The sequence below is a fragment of the Acomys minous genome (genome assembly GCF_964271855.1).
Source record: "Acomys minous genome assembly, chromosome: 3".
Classification (NCBI taxonomy): domain Eukaryota; kingdom Metazoa; phylum Chordata; class Mammalia; order Rodentia; family Muridae; genus Acomys; species Acomys minous.
In genome coordinates, this window is record NC_140485.1 from 56,544,076 (window position 1) to 56,563,287 (window position 19,212).

Genomic DNA, 19,212 nt, shown 5'->3' on the forward strand with positions numbered 1-19,212 from the left:
TCTATAATCTTGCCCCACCACAACTTAGCTCAAGTGTTGGCTGAGCCCAGGGAGGAGACGTGTCTGTAGCATGGAAGGACAGGACTCAGCAGAAGCCGGTGTACAGCCCATTAGGAGCAAAGCCAGACGAAGGCAAAATAAAAACATTTAATAGTGAGGAACAGAGGTGCGTGGCAGGCTGGGCCAGGGCATGCCACCTTCTGGGGGATCTCCAGAGAAGCTGTATCCACCAAGGACATTGCAGGAGGGACAGTGTTAGCCAGGGCCAGGACTGCAGGGCTCAGCAGAACTACAGGAAGGCAGGGAAATGTCTGGCTAAGGCCCCACGTGACCCCTGAGGGCAGAAATAGGATAGGCTTGGGGCTCCATCCCAGAGATGCCCATGAGGCTAGCTGGGCACAGTAGGCCCAGCTTCCAGCTCCAGGCCCGACGTACACTCAGACAGGACTGGAGGCAAGCAGTCCCGGCCCCCCTACCTACCTTCCATCGATTCCCACACTCGTTGCAGACAACATAGGTGGTCATGGGCTCATCAGAGCTGCGGGTCTGCACCTGTAGGATAGATGGCTGAGTCTCTCTGGTTTTGCTGCCCCCATTTGGGCCTGACTGGTCTCACACCTCCCTGATCTCTTACTGGTGACGTCATTTGAAACTACCCAGTGACCTACCTCAGCCTAGAACTAGGCCTATGGAGGAGGGGCGTCACCAGAACAGAGGCCTTTGTAGGCCTAAACAACTGTGCTCAGTAGAGTCTAGACTAAGCGCAGGATTCCCAACAGGAGGGTCGCTATAGTGAAGCAATCAGCAGAGACGCCAGTGCCCCTTGTCATCTGGGGAACCCAAGAGCAAACCTTACCCCACAGGGCCAGTCCATGCAGGTCGTGGGGTCTGAGGTGCCCTGCCTCCCCCCCCCCCCAGGCCCAGGCAGTTTCCACAAGTCCTGGAGCTGTGTACTAGAGAGACCATCTTAATCCATGCTCTTCAGGCCACATAGTTTCTCCCTGAGGACCTCGGCTTCCACCTTCATAGCATGGTCTGAACATCCCGAAGCCACAGCCATAGCATATTACACTCCTGTCCCTCCATGCTGGGCGGGGCTAAGCCACCTAGCCTTTAGCACAGAGGCCCAGACCAAAAAGTAGGGGACACAGGTGGTGTCTAGGAAGAGCATGCCTGTGCCCTAGGCAAGGAAGATGGAGTGGACCCCAACCTGCGTGTAGGTGCAGTTGTTATTCTTGCACTTGCTGCAGGTGAACAGGTCGGTCTGGGTGCCACCCGTACGGGCCATCTGGTGCTCACGGATGGCCTCCTTAGTCATGGCCTTGCGGATCTCCTTCAGCTCATCGCTGGCCATTTCCTGACAAAGGGGTCAAGGGTTTAGCCTGCAGCGCCGTGGAAACAGCCTGCCCCAGCCCTCCCGACGACGGGGCTCACCTCTGACGTCATCACGGCTATCTGCTGGGGTGTGATGGCCCCGCACAGCACATTCCGCCGGAGGCTAGGGTTCTTGGCGTCTTTCAGGTTGGAGATTCGGCTCCGTATGCGGTTCTTGTACTTCATGTCTGTGTTCCCCACATCCAGGAAGATGCGTGCGGGTATTTTAAGGACCCATCTGGGGTTTCTTAGCTCCACCCCCTTCGGGGAGTCATATGGGGGGGGGTGGTAGTGTTCATCCCAGGCACATGGAGATGAGTCTACCCACTCAAGACCGTGGGGGAGCTGAGAGGCTATAGCGTTGTGCCTTCTCTGCGTCCATTTCCTGTTTTAAGACCCAGATTTGTCTAGTAGGTAGTCATAGCCCCTTACCCATCTATGGCCCAGAAAAGGTCAGGGGACCACCCAGAAAAAACACTGGGTAGCCTACCAGTGGAGAAGCACACCTCCGTGGACTACAGACTCCCACCGGAAGCCCTTAACCCTGTATGCCCTGTGGAAAGGATATACTCCTCAATCTGGGCCGACAGATGCTCACAGTCCACACCGTCAGCCACGTCGCCGTCTGTAAGAGGGAGCCCTCACTAGTTTCCCTGCCGGCCTTTTCCACCTGCCACCCATCTGCTTCTATAGAAGAACCCTAGAAGCTAAACACGACACTTGCATTCCTGGGAGACAGTCCCCCACGATACAGGTGTTGTGGTGTCCCCCAAAGACCCTAGCCTCCTCGATAGGTCACAGTGGGCTAAAGAGAAGAGCTGTCTGTCTGCCCGCAACATCTGAAGCAGGCAGAGGCCCTGGCCACCCTGGGAATCTAGACAAAGTCCAGAGCTTGTAACACTCACCCTCCGTTTGCAGGGCCAAAGTCAGCATCTCACGGCATTTGTTGCGTACAGCATCACAGGTGATGGGCACTGGTGGAAAGGTGGTGATCCTCGGAGTGGATGAGGTCCCAGGTGGGTTTGGCCTCTTGCAGCTAGAGAGACAACGCCTGCTGGGCTCAGACTGAACCTGCTGAGCTCAGCTGTGCTTCACCTGTGGCCGACGGACGCCACTGTTGGCTGCCTAGTGTCCTCTCCTGGTAGTCCCCTGACCCTTCCTGGGCCACAAGTGATCCCCAGGAAAGCCAATATGGACACCATGCTGACCTCGGAGTCCATTGGCTTTATCCTAACAGACCCCCAGCTAGACCCAATGACGTCATCTCTCCTTAGTTCAGCCCAGAATGCCTTACGTGTTCTGCCCTCCTAGTCAGCAGAATACTGACTAGAGGGTCCACAGTGGGTCACAGATCACCCCCCCCCCCAGGTACATGCCAGATCCTGACAATTAGTGTCTGAGCAACGCCCCATGGTCAAGGTGGGCTAAGACAGTCTTGCTACTTGCAGAATGCTTCCCAAGATGCCTACAGTGTGGGCTGGGCCGTGACCACCTCTCTACCGATGGCACATTCTAGTTGCCTGGAGTAAAGATGTCGCAGGAGGTCACCCAAAGTCCAGTCTTAAAGTCACAGGTAGCCCCACTCAACACAAATTAATTTGGGCAAGGGTCTCCTCAGACCTGGGACCCCAAATCATGCCGGGCCCTGGAGACCCTTTGCTCACACCACCTCTGGAAGTCGGCAGCATCAGGTGGCTTTCTGGAGCAAAACCAACTGTACAGATGTGCTAATGAGCTCCGGGTATAGCATCGTATCAGCGCTGCCACACTGGAGTCCAGAGCTTAGCCTCTCGTCCATAGTCTGTCGCCAGCAGTGTTCTAGTCTCCATGGTAACAGGGCTGCTCTGACCACCTTTAAGGCAGTGGTGAATATGGAGAGATGAGATGAGCCCACCTCTAGCTGTGGATAGCGTTTACATGAGAGGACCCATTCACCAATCCTGCTGAGAGGCAAAAAGTCAGAGTCTGAGGAAGTGGGCCTGGGGGCCCAGGGCCGGGCCAGCTCTGTTGGGTGTTAGCTGCTTAATGAAGGCCTCGATGATGCCACTGACAGCCAGACATCTCAGGTGGGCACGAGGGAACTGAGCAGTGGGGCAGGATCCAGGGCGAGGCTGACTAACCTTGTAAAAGGCACCCTGGCAAGGGCCCGTCCCTCAGTGCAGTAGCCAGGCAAACGGACACCAGCCTCCTTTTCCCATGGGTGAAACTGAGGCAAGAGGCAGAAATGCATGCACCTGCCCTCAGGTACGCTACCTGAAATCCGTAGTCCCTGAGGCATCCTTTGAGGACGATGTGGGCAAAGGTGTGCCCCTCCTTTGATCCCTGGGTTTGCCATCAGAAACATCTGCCATTGTCAGAAAACCAATGCTATAGACTGGTCAGAAGCAGGAAGCCAGGGGCTGACCCAGCCTCAGCCTGGCCATTAATTATCCCTACTGCTTAAAGCCATTAGATGGGCAAGGTTCCAGGAGGACACTAGAGCTCCCTACCCCCAGCAAGCCCGCCCTCTTCAAGGGAGCTGTGGTGGGGCTCTTCAGGGCCCAACCTGGCCGGGAAACAAGCATATGCCTCACACAAGGCTCCTGAAAACATGGGCAGGGTCTTGCTCAAAGCCTAAACTAGGGACTAGGACATGTGACTGTAAAGAGGGACAAGTCCTGGGTCGCCTCACAGAGGTACACACAGAGGCCAGGAATGGCTGCCCTCTTAATTGATAGGAGTCTCTCTGCAAGCCTAGTTGTCCACTGTGCCCAGAAACAGCCACAGTCTGCCTCTCCCGCCTCTCGCACAGGCAGTAGCCCTACCTCTACCTCCTCCTTCTCCTCTTCCTCCTCCTCCTCTTCCTCCTCTTCCTCCTCCTCAGCTGGAGGACCCTGACCTGGACCTCCTCCCCAACATACACCCTTGTCTCAACATTCATGCCCCCAGGCCATGCTCTCACCACCCCAACAGATGGCATCCACCTCCAGCCCAGGGATGGGTACTTTCTGATCTATGTGTCCTGTGTCCCACTGCCGGACAGCCTGAACCAGGATGGCAGAGCCAGCACTCTATGCTGCGCTGACCAGCAAGAGCAACCCTTTACGTTCTGACCCGCACCCAAGAGCTTCTTCCAGGACTTGATGAGGGACTTGGCCAGTGCAATGAGCTCCTCGTTCGAACTCTGCTTCCGCAGGGCGTTGACCGACATCCCAACACGGGTGGACTGCAAGGCAAATGGCCTGAGTCAGAGGTGGCAGGTCCTCACCAAGGACTCTCGGCTCCCACGGGGAAACAGCTGGGGGATGAGCGGGGACAGAAAACAGCCCCCGCCCCCCACGGCTGCGATCTCCCACCTCACTCATCACCAGAGGAAACCCTCTTCTTAGAACAGCTGTTTATGCCAGCTAAGCCATGTGGGTGTTAAGATAGGGAGCCCTGCTAGATCCTCTCTGAATTGCTCTCTGGAACTGTCCTAGACCAGGACAGGAAGAGCTCACCTGGAGCAAGTGCAGTGTCACAGGCATGGTCTTTAGCTCCCGCAGCAAGTCCATGGCTCCCTCCTGGAAGGAAAAAAAGGACTTTCATAAAGGATTTTAAACCTTAGTGGATGTAGGGTGGTGGTGGTGGCGGCGGCAGCAGCATCGCATGCCTTTAATCTCAGCCCTCAGGAAGCAGCTAAATTCCTGAGCTCAAGGCTGGCATGGTCTGCAGAGTTTCAGGACAGCCAGGACTTCACAGAGAAGCCCTGTGGAGGTAGGGGAACCTTAGTGGACAATCCCGCCTCTTCCTGATGACATAAAGAAGTATTTACATGTCAGAAAGACGCTGCTCCTCTATCTTGAGATGCCCAGAGACCTGCGTACATGTTACTGCTCTTGCCACGGGACAGGAGGGAGTAAAGGCAGCAACAGCTCAACAGCGCTGTCCTCCAAAGACCAGGTGGTTTCTCACCCCGCGTCTGCGGTGACCTCCAGACCTCATGGGAACCACACCAGACACTGAACAAACGACTAGAGGAAAAGTGCCCCAGTCCCTGCTCAACACGGAAGGGCACTCAGAAGTATCTCAGGCTCCTTGGCCTTGGCCCATCTATCCCTGGTGGTAGGGCAGCCTCTCCTCAGAGGCGCCCACACTCAGGTGTTGCACTCGTCAGGCGGCCCTGGTTTCCTTTCTCTGCCCAAGCTCTCTGTTCTTCAGTCAGTAATCTTTACTCCAGCCACAGACTTGCAAAGTGACAGCACATAGCCAGCAAGGTTTATCAGAGGCACAATTATTGCTCATTGAAAGCTGCCCAAGCTGCCGAATAAGACACAGGTCTCATCATCTCAGATAGATGGATACTCAGGAGGCTCGAGCAGGAGGATTAAAAATCCAAAGTTGAGGCCAGCCTGGTCTACAAAGCAAGTCCAGGACAGCCAAGGCTAACACAGAGAGACTCTGTCTGGAGAAAAAAAAAAATCCAAAGTTTGCCTGAGCTACAGAATGAATTCAAGATTAGCACAGGCATCCTAGCCAGACCTCGTCTTAAAACAAAGAGAGGGCTGCGTAGATACAGCTGTGGTAGAGCACTTGGCCTGCCATGGTAAGGCCCTGGGTCCAATACCCTGTATTAAAAGGGGAGGGCAGGTGAGATGACTCAGCAGGTAAAGGCGCTTGCAAACCAGCTGAACAACCCATACGGTGGAAGGAGATAACCAGTTTCCAGAAGTTGTCCTCAGACTTGAGACACACACACACACACACACACACACACACACACACACACACACACAAACGGCTGCATGTGTACACGCTAGTGATAACAAATTTAATACATATTAATATACGAAAGGAAGGATGCTAAATTTTCTTAAAGCCAGCACCTACAAGTCGCGTAGTCCCATCTCTTTTCCAGACTGGCCACCACCCTTCTCCTATCTAGGTATTGTGACAGAGGACCCTGATTTTCTTCCTCTGCCCAAGCTCTGTTCTTCACGCCTCCAGGGCAAGCGGGCTCCTCCTGCTCCTGCCTTAAACCCCTCACTCCGCTTAAGGCTGCTCTTCTCTCAGGCTCCTCAAAGTTTTAGTCAAACACCTTTTTCCTACAAACTGAGACAGACTCTTCCAATACCCAACACTGTTGTGCCTGCTGCCCTTCAGGTTGTCACTGCCCTTCAAACCTTCCTCACTGGGAGTGAGGGGCTGAGGCTGCCGCTCCGATCCCCTATCCCCTATCCGAGTTAGGTGCTTAGGCTACAGCCTTGTCTTGTGGCCCTAAGGCAGGTGCCGCTAGGTGAGACTGTACACCAATCAGCCCTGAGGTGACTGACTTCCTGAGAAGATCTGATCCTTAGGGGCGAGGAGGGGGCGGGGACGGGGGCGGGCGGGGGGGGGGCGGGACGAGGGACGGAGGGCGAGCGGGGGGGGGGGGAGAGGGGCGGAGAGCGGGCGGGGAAGGGGGGGACGAAGACTCATCTATCTGCCACAGAGCTGCACTCTCAGACCTCTGCAGCCCAGGGGATTGCAAAGTGGGTTCTGTTTCCAGGGCAAAAGACTACATGGAAACTTAACTCCGTTTCTGATTTAGACCCCAGTCCTGCAACCCTGACCAGCAGGAGCCCAGGGCAATCCTGGCCATCTCCAAAAACTGTCCTGCAGCCCTTCAAGCACAGCCCTGGAGAGGCTGCACACACTCATGACTCAGCCACCATCAGGACTGCCTTGGGAGTGATGCTGTGGATGGGCGGGTTATACTTAGTCCTGGGGCCACCTCCTAGTCCCTTCCACCCACAGGCCGCAAGATGCAGGTGCCACCATTCCCTAAGGATGCTCCCGAAAGGCCATGGTCCGCAGGCAGGCTGGACTGCCAGGCTCGGGGCCAGGCCAGGGGCAGAGTCGGGTCTCCTCAGGTCTCAAGACCACAAGCTCATCTCTGAATCTCGACTGTTTGCCCATACCGACTTGTTGCTGCTTGACGTCTGACTAAGCAGGGGACATTTTTTTTTTTTTTAGAGGAAACCTGTTTCTGGAGGATGGGGCAGACAGGAGCGATAACGGCTGGACCAAGGATGCCCGAGGCTACCGATGGGTGATGGAAGAGAGGGCACAGTACGAAGCGGCAGTCCCAGGACAGCCCCAGGCCTGGGGAAGGGGGGTCTGGACTGGGCTAGGTGTCATCTGCCCGAGGGGAGGTTCAGGAGGTCTCCGCGGAGCGGGAGACAGCCCGCGCCCCTCACCGCGCTCTTCCTGGTCACCATTTTGTCCAGCCTCCGGGCGATCCGCGCAATCTCCTCCTCCTCCTTGCCCATCACCACCTCGGTGGCGCCCCGTTGCGCCGGTTGCGCCGCCCGGCCCGACCTCGGCCACCGCCGCCTAGATCCGCGGTCCAAACCTCCGCCTGGCGGCCGCGTGTCTCCGCCCCCGGGACCACAACTCCCAGAGGACTGCGCGACGTGGGGCGCGCGGACCGCCACGAGACCACCGCCCTACACGCCCTCCAAATGCCAGGTCTTCCGAGCCGCTTGCCTCCACTGATCCACTCCAGCCGTCAACACTTTCTAGAAGTGCGCGCGGTCGGGACCCCTCAGCTCAGCCCTAGGCCACCCGGGACTTCACACACCTCCCTTGCTTCCAAGCCGAGATTGGGTCGTTCTTGCCTCTGCGCAGATGCGGCGAGCCCTGGGAGGTATAGTCCCCGGACTCTGAAAAGGCTTTAGCCAGGCCGTGATGGTGCACGCCTTTAAAGCCCAGCACTTGGAGGCAGAGACAGGCAGATCTCTGAGCTCCACGCCAGCCTGCACTACAGAGCTAGTTCCAGGAGAGCCAGGGCTACAACCGAGAAACCCTGTGTATGTCGGTGGGGATAGTATTCGCGCTCTGAAGTCAGTCTAACAGGGTGTAAATCCCAGATTCTGCACGTTGCCCTACGCCTCGGTGTCCCAACCTGTGACGTGAGGATGACAGAGGTTCCTCCGATTCACATTAGACACTGAGAACAGAGCTGGGTACTGAGTCGGCGCCTCAGGAAGGCCATAACCATGCCCAGGCAAGAGGGGGAGGTACTGTGTCTCTCTTCTGCCCTACAGATGGCGTGCTGGTGTCAAAAGACAGTTGTCTGGGTTGCTGTACCTACAGTAACAAAGAGGCCAGGGTGCAAATGGAATATACGAATGGCCTGGGCTGGCCATTTAATCACTAATGACACCTTTACCATAAGGAAAAATCATGGGATTTTTTGTAGGTAGCAAAGCTTTTCCGGAGGTGTAGTGACAAACACAGTTCTCCAGCTGCCATACTAACTCTGAGTCTGCCCTTTCCTGGCAGCTAGGCCCTTGCTCTCAGCTAAACCCAACCAAGCAAATTCTAGGGGAGGGAACGCTGTGTTTGATCACTGAGTTAGTGCTTGCAGGACCCTGCCACAGCGCTGCCATAAGGAAGCCACGCAGACCCTCGCCAAGGCGTCCCCACTAGTCCCAGTGATGAGCAACAGCAGCCTGTAGGTGGCAGCAGCAGCCCACAGGCCCGCTCAAGCACCAGATCCTTCCAGAGGGAAGTCCAGTGTATCACCAGCAGGGGAGCTACGACCACAAAGAAGCCAGGTCAAAGTTGTGCTCAGTCAGTCCCCAGGGCTGTGTGCTTGGGGAGCTGGTACTGACCAGCCTGAGAAAACTGTGTTTCCTGAGCCACTCAGTCGGTAGAGTTTGCTTAGCCTGTAGGGAGCCCTGGGCTCCATCCTCAGCACTGCATACAAAACAGGTATCACAGGTACCTCTGTACTCCCAGCACTTGGAAGGTAGAGGTAGGAAGATCAGAAGTTCAAAGCCATCCTCTGATACATATATGAGAGACCTTGTCTAAGAAACAAACAAAAGAGCTGGGCGTGGTGGCACATGCCTTTAATCCCAGCACTGGGGAAGCAGAAGCAGGCAGATCGCAGATCGCTTTGAGTTCGAGGCCAGCCTGGTCCCCAAAGTGAGTCCAGAACAGCCAAGGCTACACAGAAAAACCCTGTCTCAAAAAACCAAAAACAAAAACAAAAAAACAAAAAACAAACAAAAAAATCCCTGATCCCAGGCTGGAGAGATGGCTCAGAGTTTAAGAGCACTCACTGCTCTTCCAGTGGTCCTGAGTTCAATTCCCAGCAACCACACAGTGGCTCACAACCATCTGCAATGTGATCTGATGCTCTCTTCTGGCTTGCAGTCACACATACAGACAGAATGCTGTATAAATAAGAAATAAATCTTAAAAAAAAAAACAGGCATGGTGGCACATACCGTTAATCCCAGCACCCAGGAGGCAGAGGCAGGCAGATTGATATGAATTAGAGGATAGCCTGGTCTACAAAGCAAGTCCAGGACAGCCAAGGCTACACAGAGGAATCCCGTCTTGGAAAAAAAAAACAAATAAATAAACAAAATAAAACATAAAAAAGAAAAGCACAAAAGAAAAAAATCCCTAGCTAGGCATGATGGTGCGTGCCTTTAATCCCAGCACTAGGGAGGCAGAGGCAGGCGGATCAGTGTGAGTTTGAGGCCGGCCTGGTCTACAAAATGAGTCCAAGACAGCCAAGGCTACACAGAGAAACCCTGTCTCGTAAAACCAAAAAGAAAAAAAAGAAAAGAAAAAGAAAAAAATCCCTGATCCCAGACCCTCCAGGAGCTCCAAATCCAACCTTGTGACCCTTGCTCAGAGAAGTCACTTCCTACTTCAGGCACAACACACACACACACATACACAGAGCGGCAAACCACATACCACACACACACAACACATACAAACACACCACAAACCACACACACACACACACCATATACCACACCATACACACACACACACACACACACACACACACACACACAGGCACACACTGCTGACTTTGGGAGCTTTATCTTCAGTGGATTCTCCCCACCAAATATCTAGACCACAGATTCACCCACGTGTTCACTCCAGTGTGGCATTATCCTCTACCCTAGCCCTCTGAAGGTGGCAGAGGGGGACACACCTGCCAGCTTTGGAGATGGGAAGTTCCATGTGGCATCAGTAGAGAAAGAGGGTTTCTGGGAGATGGCCTCGCTTACTTTCCTGTCCTATCTACCACTGGGGGCTTTTCCCAGGTTCCCTAGAGGAGGCGTCTTTACAGCTCAACACTTGGTTGGCTTTTGCACCCGACCTTCCTGGGGCACATATACACATTTCCTTAAAAGTCTGCCCCTGCAACGGGTCTCCAGCTTCAGGTGCCCTCAGTGAGCAACATAGCCCTATCCTCGGGACCTGGGGTGGACATATCCCAGCTGGAAGGGGGTGGGATCATGGGACATCCCCAAGGCTGGCCCCACCAGGCCAACTGCACCTTTGACCCAAAGCCTGCCCTTCCCCCTTCCTCAGTTCAGGAAATAGCGGAAGCTCGAGCCATTTATTTTTCTATTTGTGATCCCTACCCCCCGTCCCCCGTCTGCCCAGAGCTGGCCCTGACCCCAGTGGTGGCCTGAATGCTTCCCCTCTGGCCAAGGCAGGGCGCTCGTGGGTGGGAAGACTCACACTGCCAAGCTCACACAGAGCCCCTTGTTTCCGTCATCACAGACTAGGAGGCATCCTAAGCCCCAGGAGGTCCTGCTTCTACCACCATATGGCAGCCCCTCCCTGCATGCAGTTCTCAGGTCCTCTAGCCCATTTGGAGGGGGGCTGCCTGTCCCCAGAGTAGGGCTCTGTGAATCTACAACTACAGCCAGCCCCACCTTAGGTCCTCCTTGGACACTGGCTTCTGTGGGCAGACAGGGCAGTGACCAGTGACAGATGAAAGAGTCTCTGGTCATATGAGGGGAGGAGGTGGAGGCTGGGCACATGGATGCTGGCTTTGTCTGTGTCGCTGGCAGCTCTCTGAGCCTCAGTCTCCTAGTCTACAGAATGGGGAGAGCCATGGGCTTATGGAAATGTGTTTGGAAAGTCCCCCACCAGCCCACAGCCTGGCCTGGACCCAGCTTCCTCCCCCAGAGGCAATGCTAGGGAGGCAGGAGGCATCCCCCAGAGGCAGCGAGGCCCTAGCTGCAGGCTTGCTCTAACAATGTGCTTCCCCCACACAATTCCCAGAAATGCTGCCCCCCTGCCCTGCCAGCCCGCCAGCCTGGCGGCCACTCCACCCTCCTACCCTAAGGAGCCCCAGGCAGCCACGGGGTCAGAGGCAATGGATGAAGCGTGGCGGTCTGACTCAGAGGCAGCAAACCTGTGGAATTCTGTCTGAGATGGCCTGCCCTGTCTGCCCTGCCATCCTGTAGAGACCAGCCATAGTACAGGCGCTGCAGGAGCAAAGCTGTGTTGAGCCTATGGGATGCTAAGTCGCTGAAAAGTTGTCCCAGCTCTCATCCAGAGGAAAAATCTCCACTGGGCCTCTTGACCCGCACGCTTCACCCCTGCTGGTCCATACACCTGCTCCTTTGTTTCTCCAGTGATTTTCAACAACTCCCCACCTGTGTAGCATGCTTCTTGCGTGGTTTCTTCACATGTTTCTTTCAGGTGTGGGCTCAAAAACTACTCATGAAAAAACAGGGTATAGACACAGACAGAGCGCCTTCTCATACCTAGTATTCCTGATGCTGTCAACCATGCCTGGTACTGGTTTTTTGTTCTGTTTTGTCTTTAAGATTTATTTATTATGTATACAGTATTCTGCCTGCAAGCCAGAAGAAGGCACCAGATTTCATTATAGATGCTGTGAGCAACCATGTAGTTGCTGGGAATTGAACTTGACTTTTTGGAAGAGCAGTCAGTGCTCTTAACCTCTGAGCCATCTCTCCAGCACAGCAACATTTTTTTTTTTTTTAAAGAAGGAAAACATAGCCAGGTGGTGGTGGCACACGCCTTTAATTCCAGCACTGGAGAGACAGAGACAGGCAGAGCTCTATGAGTTCGAGGCCAGTCTGACCTTCAGAGTGAATTTCAGGACAGCAAGGGTTATACAGAGAAACTTTGTATTGAAAAACCGAGGAGGAGGAGGAGGAAGAGGAGGAGGAGGAAGAGGAGGAGGAGGAAGAGAGGGAGAAAAGTGAGAAAGAGACAGATGTGTTCTTCCTCTGCCCTGGTCTCCCTTTATCTCCATGAGCTGGGCAAGGTGGCACATGTCTTTAATCTCAGTACTCGAAGGCAGAGGCAGAAGGACTGCTTTGAGATCGAGGCTAGCCTGGTCTACAAAGTGAGTCCAGGACAGCCAAGGCTACACAGAGAGACCCTGTCTCGAAGAAAAAAAAGAAAAGAAAGAAAGAAAAAGCCGGGCATAGTGGCGCACACCTTTAATCACTTGGGAGGCAGAGGCAGGTGGATCACTGTGAGTTCGAGGCCAGCCTAGTCTACAAAGTGAGTCCAGGACAGCTAAGGCTACATAGAGAAACCCTGTCTCAAAAAACCAAAAAAAAAAAAAAAAAAAAAAAAACAGAGAAGGGCCAACCCAACATGGCCGGGCATTTAGGATAAGTACTGCTCTCCAGAAGCCTAAGAGACCTTGTAAGCCTGCAGTCAGCCCACTCGTGAGCAGAGACAACAACGTCCACAGACCCGAGCTGAGAATAAAAGTAACTATTTATGTAAAGATCGGCAGTCCTGAGGTGTGGGGGTGGGGCCGAGGGTGAGGCCAACGGAATGGGCGCGAGTACCGGCCAGCAGGGGTTGGGGAAACTGGACAGAATGTCTGGCGCCTCCTCAGCCCAGTGGGTTCTCTCTGGCCTGAAGGCCAGCCTTCCTTCCTGAGCGGCTGTTTCCTGGCTCCGCCCTGTTGTCGCCACGGAAACCCATGAGTAGCCCAGCTTCCCCGCCAGGTTCCCATGGAGCTCCTGCAGAGCAGGAGCCCTGTGTCTCTGCAGAGCCCCGAACACAGTAGGTGACGACTTTGAAGGACACAAGTCGGCCGTGCAGCCATTCTGGGCCCACCTGATAGCCCACCCAGCTCTCATCCAGTGACCCTAAAATTGGACAGTGCCCGGGATAACACCCTGAGAACCCATATGCCCGCCACAGTATAGCTCTGAAAATCAGGAACATCTACCGAAACATGTCTGACCCCTGACCCACCCACAGAAGCCACTCCATTGCACTCTGTGGCCACAGCACTCTGCCTGCCAGTATCCATGGTGACCCTGAAGTAGCAGGCTGCACAGAACAGCAGCTCGAGCATCGTTGTGTAGCCTACAACACATATACGCCATCCCTGCACCAGCCCAACACCCCCACCCCCTCCATGATCTGAGTGGGTGGGAACTGGACCTGTGAACTTTACCAGAGCCATTTGAAGCTACAATTACCCACCTATTAACATCACCTGCTGTATGTACCTATCAAACCAGGGCAGCCCCTGTCTCCTAAATATGCCCTTTCCCAGAAGAAAGGTGTCAGAAACCTAGTACAGTGCATCCCAGGACTGCGAACAAAGAGATGAAAGATCATCTAAACCAGACCCGTTCACGCCTGACAGCCACATATGCCTGACATTCTAAGCCATCAGACTCTGTCAAAGGCGCTGACCCCAGGAAAGAAGTAAAGTTTGACCCTAGCTTCATAGTCCCCCAAATCTAGCTACCAGAGACTGGGAGGCCAGCAACGTTTGGAGCCCAGAGCGGTGTGTCGAAAGGAGCGTCTGAGCTTGCAGTCCGTCCACCTGGAGCTCCATTGCCCTGAGACAGGGACCCCACCCCACCCTTTGGGAGTGGGAGGGTCCAAGCCCTGCAGGACTATGTAATTGGTCCCAGCCTCGCTGTTGTACAGCAGCCAGAGCTGTCTGGTGGGGAGCCTGGGAGGTCTGTGCCCAGGCAGTGCTTGGGAGGTCTCGCCACCCCCAGGCGGAGCAGAGCCAAGCCAATCCCCCACCATAGCCACCAAGGCGAACTACCCAGCATTCTTTGCAGGTCTCTCAGAGGCCTGGGTCCAGGAAGGCTGAGGAAGGGGTACAGTCAGGGAAGACAGGAGCATAGGGTCTACTTGACACCTAAGCCAGCCCCATACTGGCTGAAAAGGTTTACCCGGCGATTCCTACTTTCTAGGGGCTGGGGCTATAGACAAGCTCCTGTCATGGGTAGGTGTCCATCTGAGCCAAGCTAGGCTGAAGCGGGGTTCCACATTAGAATGCCCCTCCAGAGCTACAGCTGTTCCTCTAAAGCCTTAGGGGTCCCTTCCTTGGGTACTGAGGACTTTTTTTTTTTTCTTGAGTAGAACTTTCAGTCCTCAACCCCTGAGGACTATACCCTTATAGGAGAGTCCATCATGTTTGACTCACAAGGACTTGGGCAGTCTCTGGCACTAGGGCCCACCTCACCCCACACCCTGGGAACCTGACAGACACAGACACACACACACACACACACACACACACACACAACACACACAGACCACACACAGACACAGACATTCACAAGGAATGTCCCTCTCCTAGCATAGCTGGCCACACCCACAGCAGCCCTGTACAGCCTTGGGGAGTCTCTCCAGCCCTGGGGCTCCAAGGTCAGGGCCACCCTGCTGGCAGACTGAAGCCACCTCCCCCATTGTTGCCCCATCTGGAAGGAGGGTGGGAGTCGCCAGCATCACTGCTGCCAAGCAGTGGGCAGTGAGGGTAGCCTGACCCTAGAGAGAAAAAGGAGCACCCAGCAGGCTCCTGCCCAGCTCACAGGATATGACAGCCTGACATCTGAGTAAGAGGAGGGTCATTGGCCGGTGCCAGGAGAGATGACTGCTAGAGGGCCATGGAGGGGGACAGTGAGGTAATGCCGGATATTCCGTCCAGAGCATGAGGCTGATTCTGAGCTGTCCCAGAATTCTGAGCCCACCGCAACATGTGAGGCTGCAGCTGAAGACTGAAGAGCCTTTCCTAGAACTCCAGCGAACATCATCTCAAAATAGCTACTGCCCTGGCCAAGTCAGGCTCTGGGGAGCCCAGCCTGTACCCACAGCTATGGAGTAAAGGTAACTTCTGACAAAAGCTGATGGAAGAGGCCGCCGTGTCGGGGTAGCTCTGGTCCTTTGTTTCTTTGTGGCACTGAAGACAGAACCTAGGACCTACTGTGTGCCAGACAAGCACCCAACCACTAATCACTCCACCTCTCCCGTCTCCACCTCCAGTCCTTTGTGCCCAGTCTCCTGTTTTGTTTTGTTGTTTTGTTTTGCTTTTCGAGACAGGGTTTCTCTGTGTAGCCTTGGCTGACTTAGACTCACTTTGTAGACCAGGCTGGCCTCGAACTCACAACGATCCACCTGCCTCTGCCTCCCGAGTGCTGGGATTAAAGGCGTGCGCCACCACGCCCGCTTTGTGCCCATTCTCAAAATGAAAATCTTCACATGGCTCGTGCCCTCCTCACTCACCATCATCCTCCTGCACCCACTGTTCAGTCCACGCATCCACCTAGGCCTGGCTAACGGGAGCTGACCGCTGGCAAGGTCCTGTAAGCATTCTCACCGTGGTGTCCACACACACCACCTCCCTTCTGAGGAAGTGTTGAGTCGCTTCAGTACCTCCACCCTACTCAGAATTTGTGCCCCTGCAGCAGGTGCACGGCCTCTAATGGGCCCTTTATTGCCATACTTACGGGACAAAATATCACCGTCCTTTAAGTCTGAGGGCATCTCTCCATGGTAAGAGTACTCAGAAAGAAAGGGAGTACTCAGCAACAGCACAGGGTGCTGTGGGACTCATGGGCAGCCCCAGAAGCCACCGGGGCTCTCTCAGTGCTCCGGGTCGGGTATCTTGACCTGACAGGGAAGGCTGCAGAGTGTCCAGGGTACGTGTGGATGGAGTTCCCGGCCTGTCACAGACAGCTGCCAAGGACACTGGATTTTGCCCTACAGTTACACTTGGCGGTGGAGGAGGGCAGCTCTCAGGAGAAAGCCATCAGTTTCTCGGGCCCCAGATCCTTCCTTTCCTGGCGGAGAGGTTGGAGAGATAGAAAAAAGAAAACGAATGATAGCTTCTTTGGAGAACTCCCAGTTTTCCTCTGCCTCACCTGCCCAGGTGCCTTCGTCTTTTCTTGGGACAACTGTCTGGCCTGGGCAGGGAAACCAGCTACAGCAGCCCTGAGAAGCATCTGTGTCCTCCACTCTACGTTTCCCTTGTGGACAAGGTCCGGGTGAGGAAAAAAAGGTCCACTGGGGAGAGGCACTGGAACTGCTAGGAGGGTCAACGGACAGCAAGAGGAAAGAACATCTCTAAAATCCCATCCCTTTTCCCGGGGTGCACGATTAAAGTGACCCCCACCCCCCAACCCTATAACTTGGTGCTAAAATAAATCTCCCTTCATCCAGTCTAACGCCTCTGTCCCCTCCCCTCATTCCTGCCCAGGGGCCTGTCTCCGTGGGTGGGGTGGCAGCTCTCTCTGAAACCTGACAACCCTAGGGGACCCCTCCTTCTGAGCTCCAGCCCACACCAGCAGCCCTCTCCCACTCTGGGGTCTCTTCTTTAGAGCGGGGGTGGGGTGGGCTCCGCTCTGGGGAGGCCTCAGAGGGATCCTGCTGGGAAGAAGAAAGGGAGCCACCGCGGAGGGGGGCAGCCCCGCCCCGGCCCGCCCGCTCTGCTGTGGATTGGCCCGGTGTCTCTATATCTGCGATGCCTTCCTGGCACGAAGCTACCAAGTCCCCACTATCCACCCGACGTCCTCCAGCCCTCCGTACTCGGCTTCGCAGTGCCTGCCACTGTCTTCTGCGCTCCCGCGCCGCGTTCCGCCCAGGCCTTGCCCAGCTGGAATGCAGAGATCGCCGCCCGGCTACGGCGCACAGGACGACCCGCCCTCCCGCCGCGACTGTGCATGGGCCCCCGGACTCGGAGCCGCTGCTGAGCCGCGCGGCCTTCCTGTCACCAACGTCTCGCCACCCTCGCCTGCCTCGCCGTCCAGCCTTCAGCGGAGCCCACCGCGCAGCCCCGAGTCTGGGCGCTATGGCTTTGGCCGCGGGGAGCGCCAGACGGCTGACGAGTTGCGCATCCGGCGGCCCATGAACGCTTTCATGGTGTGGGCGAAGGACGAGCGCAAGCGACTGGCGCAGCAAAACCCGGATCTGCACAACGCAGTGCTGAGCAAGATGCTGGGTGAGAGCCGAAAGCACCGAGTGGGCCGGCGGGGGGTGGGGGTGGGGGTGGGGAGGGGCGATTTGGGAGGGGGTCGAGATCCCAGGCTCCAGGGCCGGTCGCTAGGGTCTAAGCCACATTCGTGCTGCGCGCCCAGGGCGCACGCAGAGTTGGTTGGTCGTGCGCCCTACCACGGTCCACTAACAGGCTCCCTTTGCTCACAGGCAAAGCGTGGAAGGAGCTGAACACGGCAGAGAAGCGACCCTTCGTGGAAGAGGCCGAACGGCTGCGTGTGCAGCATTTGCGCGACCATCCCAACTACAAGTACCGGCCTCGCCGCAAAAAACAGGCGCGCAAGGCCCGGAGGCTGGAGCCTGGCCTCTTGCTCCCGGGCCTCGTGCAGCCATCTGCGCCGCCCGAACCCTTCGCTGCAGCACCAGGCTCGGTCCGCCCCTTCCGCGAGCTACCCACGCTGGGTGCGGAGTTCGATGGTTTGGGGCTACCCACTCCCGAGCGCTCGCCTCTGGACGGCCTGGAGCCTGGCGAGGCCTCCTTCTTCCCACCGCCTTTGGCGCCCGAGGACTGCGCACTGCGGGCGTTCCGGGCACCCTATGCCCCCGAGCTGGCACGGGACCCGAGCTTCTGCTACGGGGCGCCCCTGGCTGAGGCGCTCAGGACAGCGCCGCCTGCCGCGCCGCTCGCGGGCCTCTACTATGGCACCCTGGGCACTCCGGGCCCATACCCCAACCCTCTTTCACCACCACCTGAGGCCCCACCTCTTGAGGGCACAGAGCAACTGGAGCCTACCGCTGACCTTTGGGCTGATGTAGACCTCACCGAATTCGACCAGTATCTCAACTGCAGCCGGACTCGACCGGATGCCACTACACTCCCTTACCACGTGGCACTGGCCAAACTGGGTCCTCGCGCCATGTCCTGCCCGGAGGAGAGCAGCCTCATTTCTGCGCTGTCTGACGCCAGCAGCGCCGTCTACTACAGCGCCTGCATCTCAGGCTAGTCGCTGTCCTTGCCTTTCAGCGCTTCCGCATGTGGCCAAGCGGCAGGGCCCTGCCTGCTTCCTTTCGCATATGTATGTTAGGCTATGCAGCAGCCTTTAGAGCTCATGGCCTAAAGGTACCACTTCTGTCACCACCTCTGTTGTCCCCTCATTCACACACCTCCCTTGTGGGGGTTCCTATGTGTTGGGCCTTCCCTAGGAACCTCTGCCAGGGTTACGTTTTTGAACCATCTAATTCATTTCTTCTGCTATGTATTTCCTAGAAGGAGACTGTATTTTTTACTTTGCCTTTATATATTATATATACATATATAATACAATATATTTAATTTTTAATTAAACAGTTTTCTTTAAAAAGGGTTTCAGTGAGCACTAGCATCCGTGCGTAAGGAACAACGATGTTTCCTATAGACACTGGCCACAGAGATTACTTTGCTTTTTCCTTAGCCACACAGCTGCCCTCCGTCCTTCCAGCTTGGCTCACAGATGCCATCAGCCATCAGCCTGCATTTTCCCTTCTGCAAACCTAGGCGTTGCCCGGGACAGCATTCTTCACTTAGGCAGAACTGCAGGGCTGACACCAGTGCAGACACATTACCAGATCCCAGCAGGTATTCCCCAAAAGAGGTGGCACCATGGCACCCCTACTCCCCCAGGGGACCTGGCTTAGTCCTAGTGGCCCAGGCAGTGCTCAAACTTCGTCACATATCCCAAATAATGGTGTGAGGGGAGCTGCACGTGGGACCCTGGCCTCTGTAAGCAGCACTGGATGACAGAGGACAGCGATGTGTAGAAGCCCCTAGCTTGAGCTTCACCACATTAGCTATGC

General features: G+C 55.6%; 2 protein-coding genes across 4 annotated transcripts; one reads left to right on the forward strand and one right to left on the reverse strand.

Moving 5' to 3' along the window:
* Nucleotides 1–110: 110 nt before the first annotated feature.
* On the reverse strand, nt 111–8,218 carry TCEA2 (transcription elongation factor A2). 3 transcript variants are annotated; one of them, XM_084775960.1, is made up of 10 exons: nt 7,955–8,218; nt 4,854–4,916; nt 4,474–4,579; nt 3,628–3,718; nt 2,280–2,410; nt 1,943–1,999; nt 1,435–1,589; nt 1,211–1,357; nt 481–552; nt 111–334 (listed from the first exon to the last, which is right to left on the reverse strand). In XM_084775960.1, the coding sequence occupies exons 2-10, from the start codon at nt 4,905–4,907 to the stop codon at nt 290–292; spliced, it is 858 nt and encodes a 285-aa protein (XP_084632086.1). In that variant the 5' UTR covers nt 4,908–4,916; nt 7,955–8,218; the 3' UTR covers nt 111–289. The 3 variants fall into 3 exon arrangements, with proteins under 3 accessions (XP_084632086.1, XP_084632084.1, XP_084632085.1); XM_084775958.1 differs by lacking the exon at nt 7,955–8,218 and adding an exon at nt 7,572–7,928; XM_084775959.1 differs by lacking the exon at nt 7,955–8,218 and adding an exon at nt 7,572–7,926 and having other exon boundaries at nt 111–289.
* Nucleotides 8,219–16,805: 8,587 nt separating this feature from the next.
* On the forward strand, nt 16,806–18,743 carry SOX18 (SRY-box transcription factor 18). Its single transcript, XM_084777913.1, has 2 exons — nt 16,806–17,386; nt 17,590–18,743. Exons 1-2 carry the CDS (start codon nt 17,047–17,049, stop codon nt 18,381–18,383), a joined length of 1,134 nt encoding a protein of 377 aa, XP_084634039.1. The 5' UTR covers nt 16,806–17,046; the 3' UTR covers nt 18,384–18,743.
* Nucleotides 18,744–19,212: the final 469 nt, after the last annotated feature.

Bases quoted from the DNA above. Each gene is read 5' to 3' on its own strand.
- TCEA2 (XM_084775958.1), bottom strand. From the start codon at position 7,643: ATGGGCAAGGAGGAGGAGGAGATTGCGCGGATCGCCCGGAGGCTGGAC. The intron at 553-1,210 runs GTTGGGGTCCAC...TCTATCCTACAG, and splicing joins ACAACTGCACCTACACGCAG to GTGCAGACCCGCAGCTCTGA. The intron at 335-480 runs GTAGGTAGGGGG...TTCTGCCCTCAG, and splicing joins AGTGTGGGAATCGATGGAAG to GGGTCACGTGGGGCCTTAGC.
- SOX18 (XM_084777913.1), top strand. From the start codon at position 17,047: ATGCAGAGATCGCCGCCCGGCTACGGCGCACAGGACGACCCGCCCTCC. The intron at 17,387-17,589 runs GTGAGAGCCGAA...CTTTGCTCACAG, and splicing joins AGTGCTGAGCAAGATGCTGG to GCAAAGCGTGGAAGGAGCTG.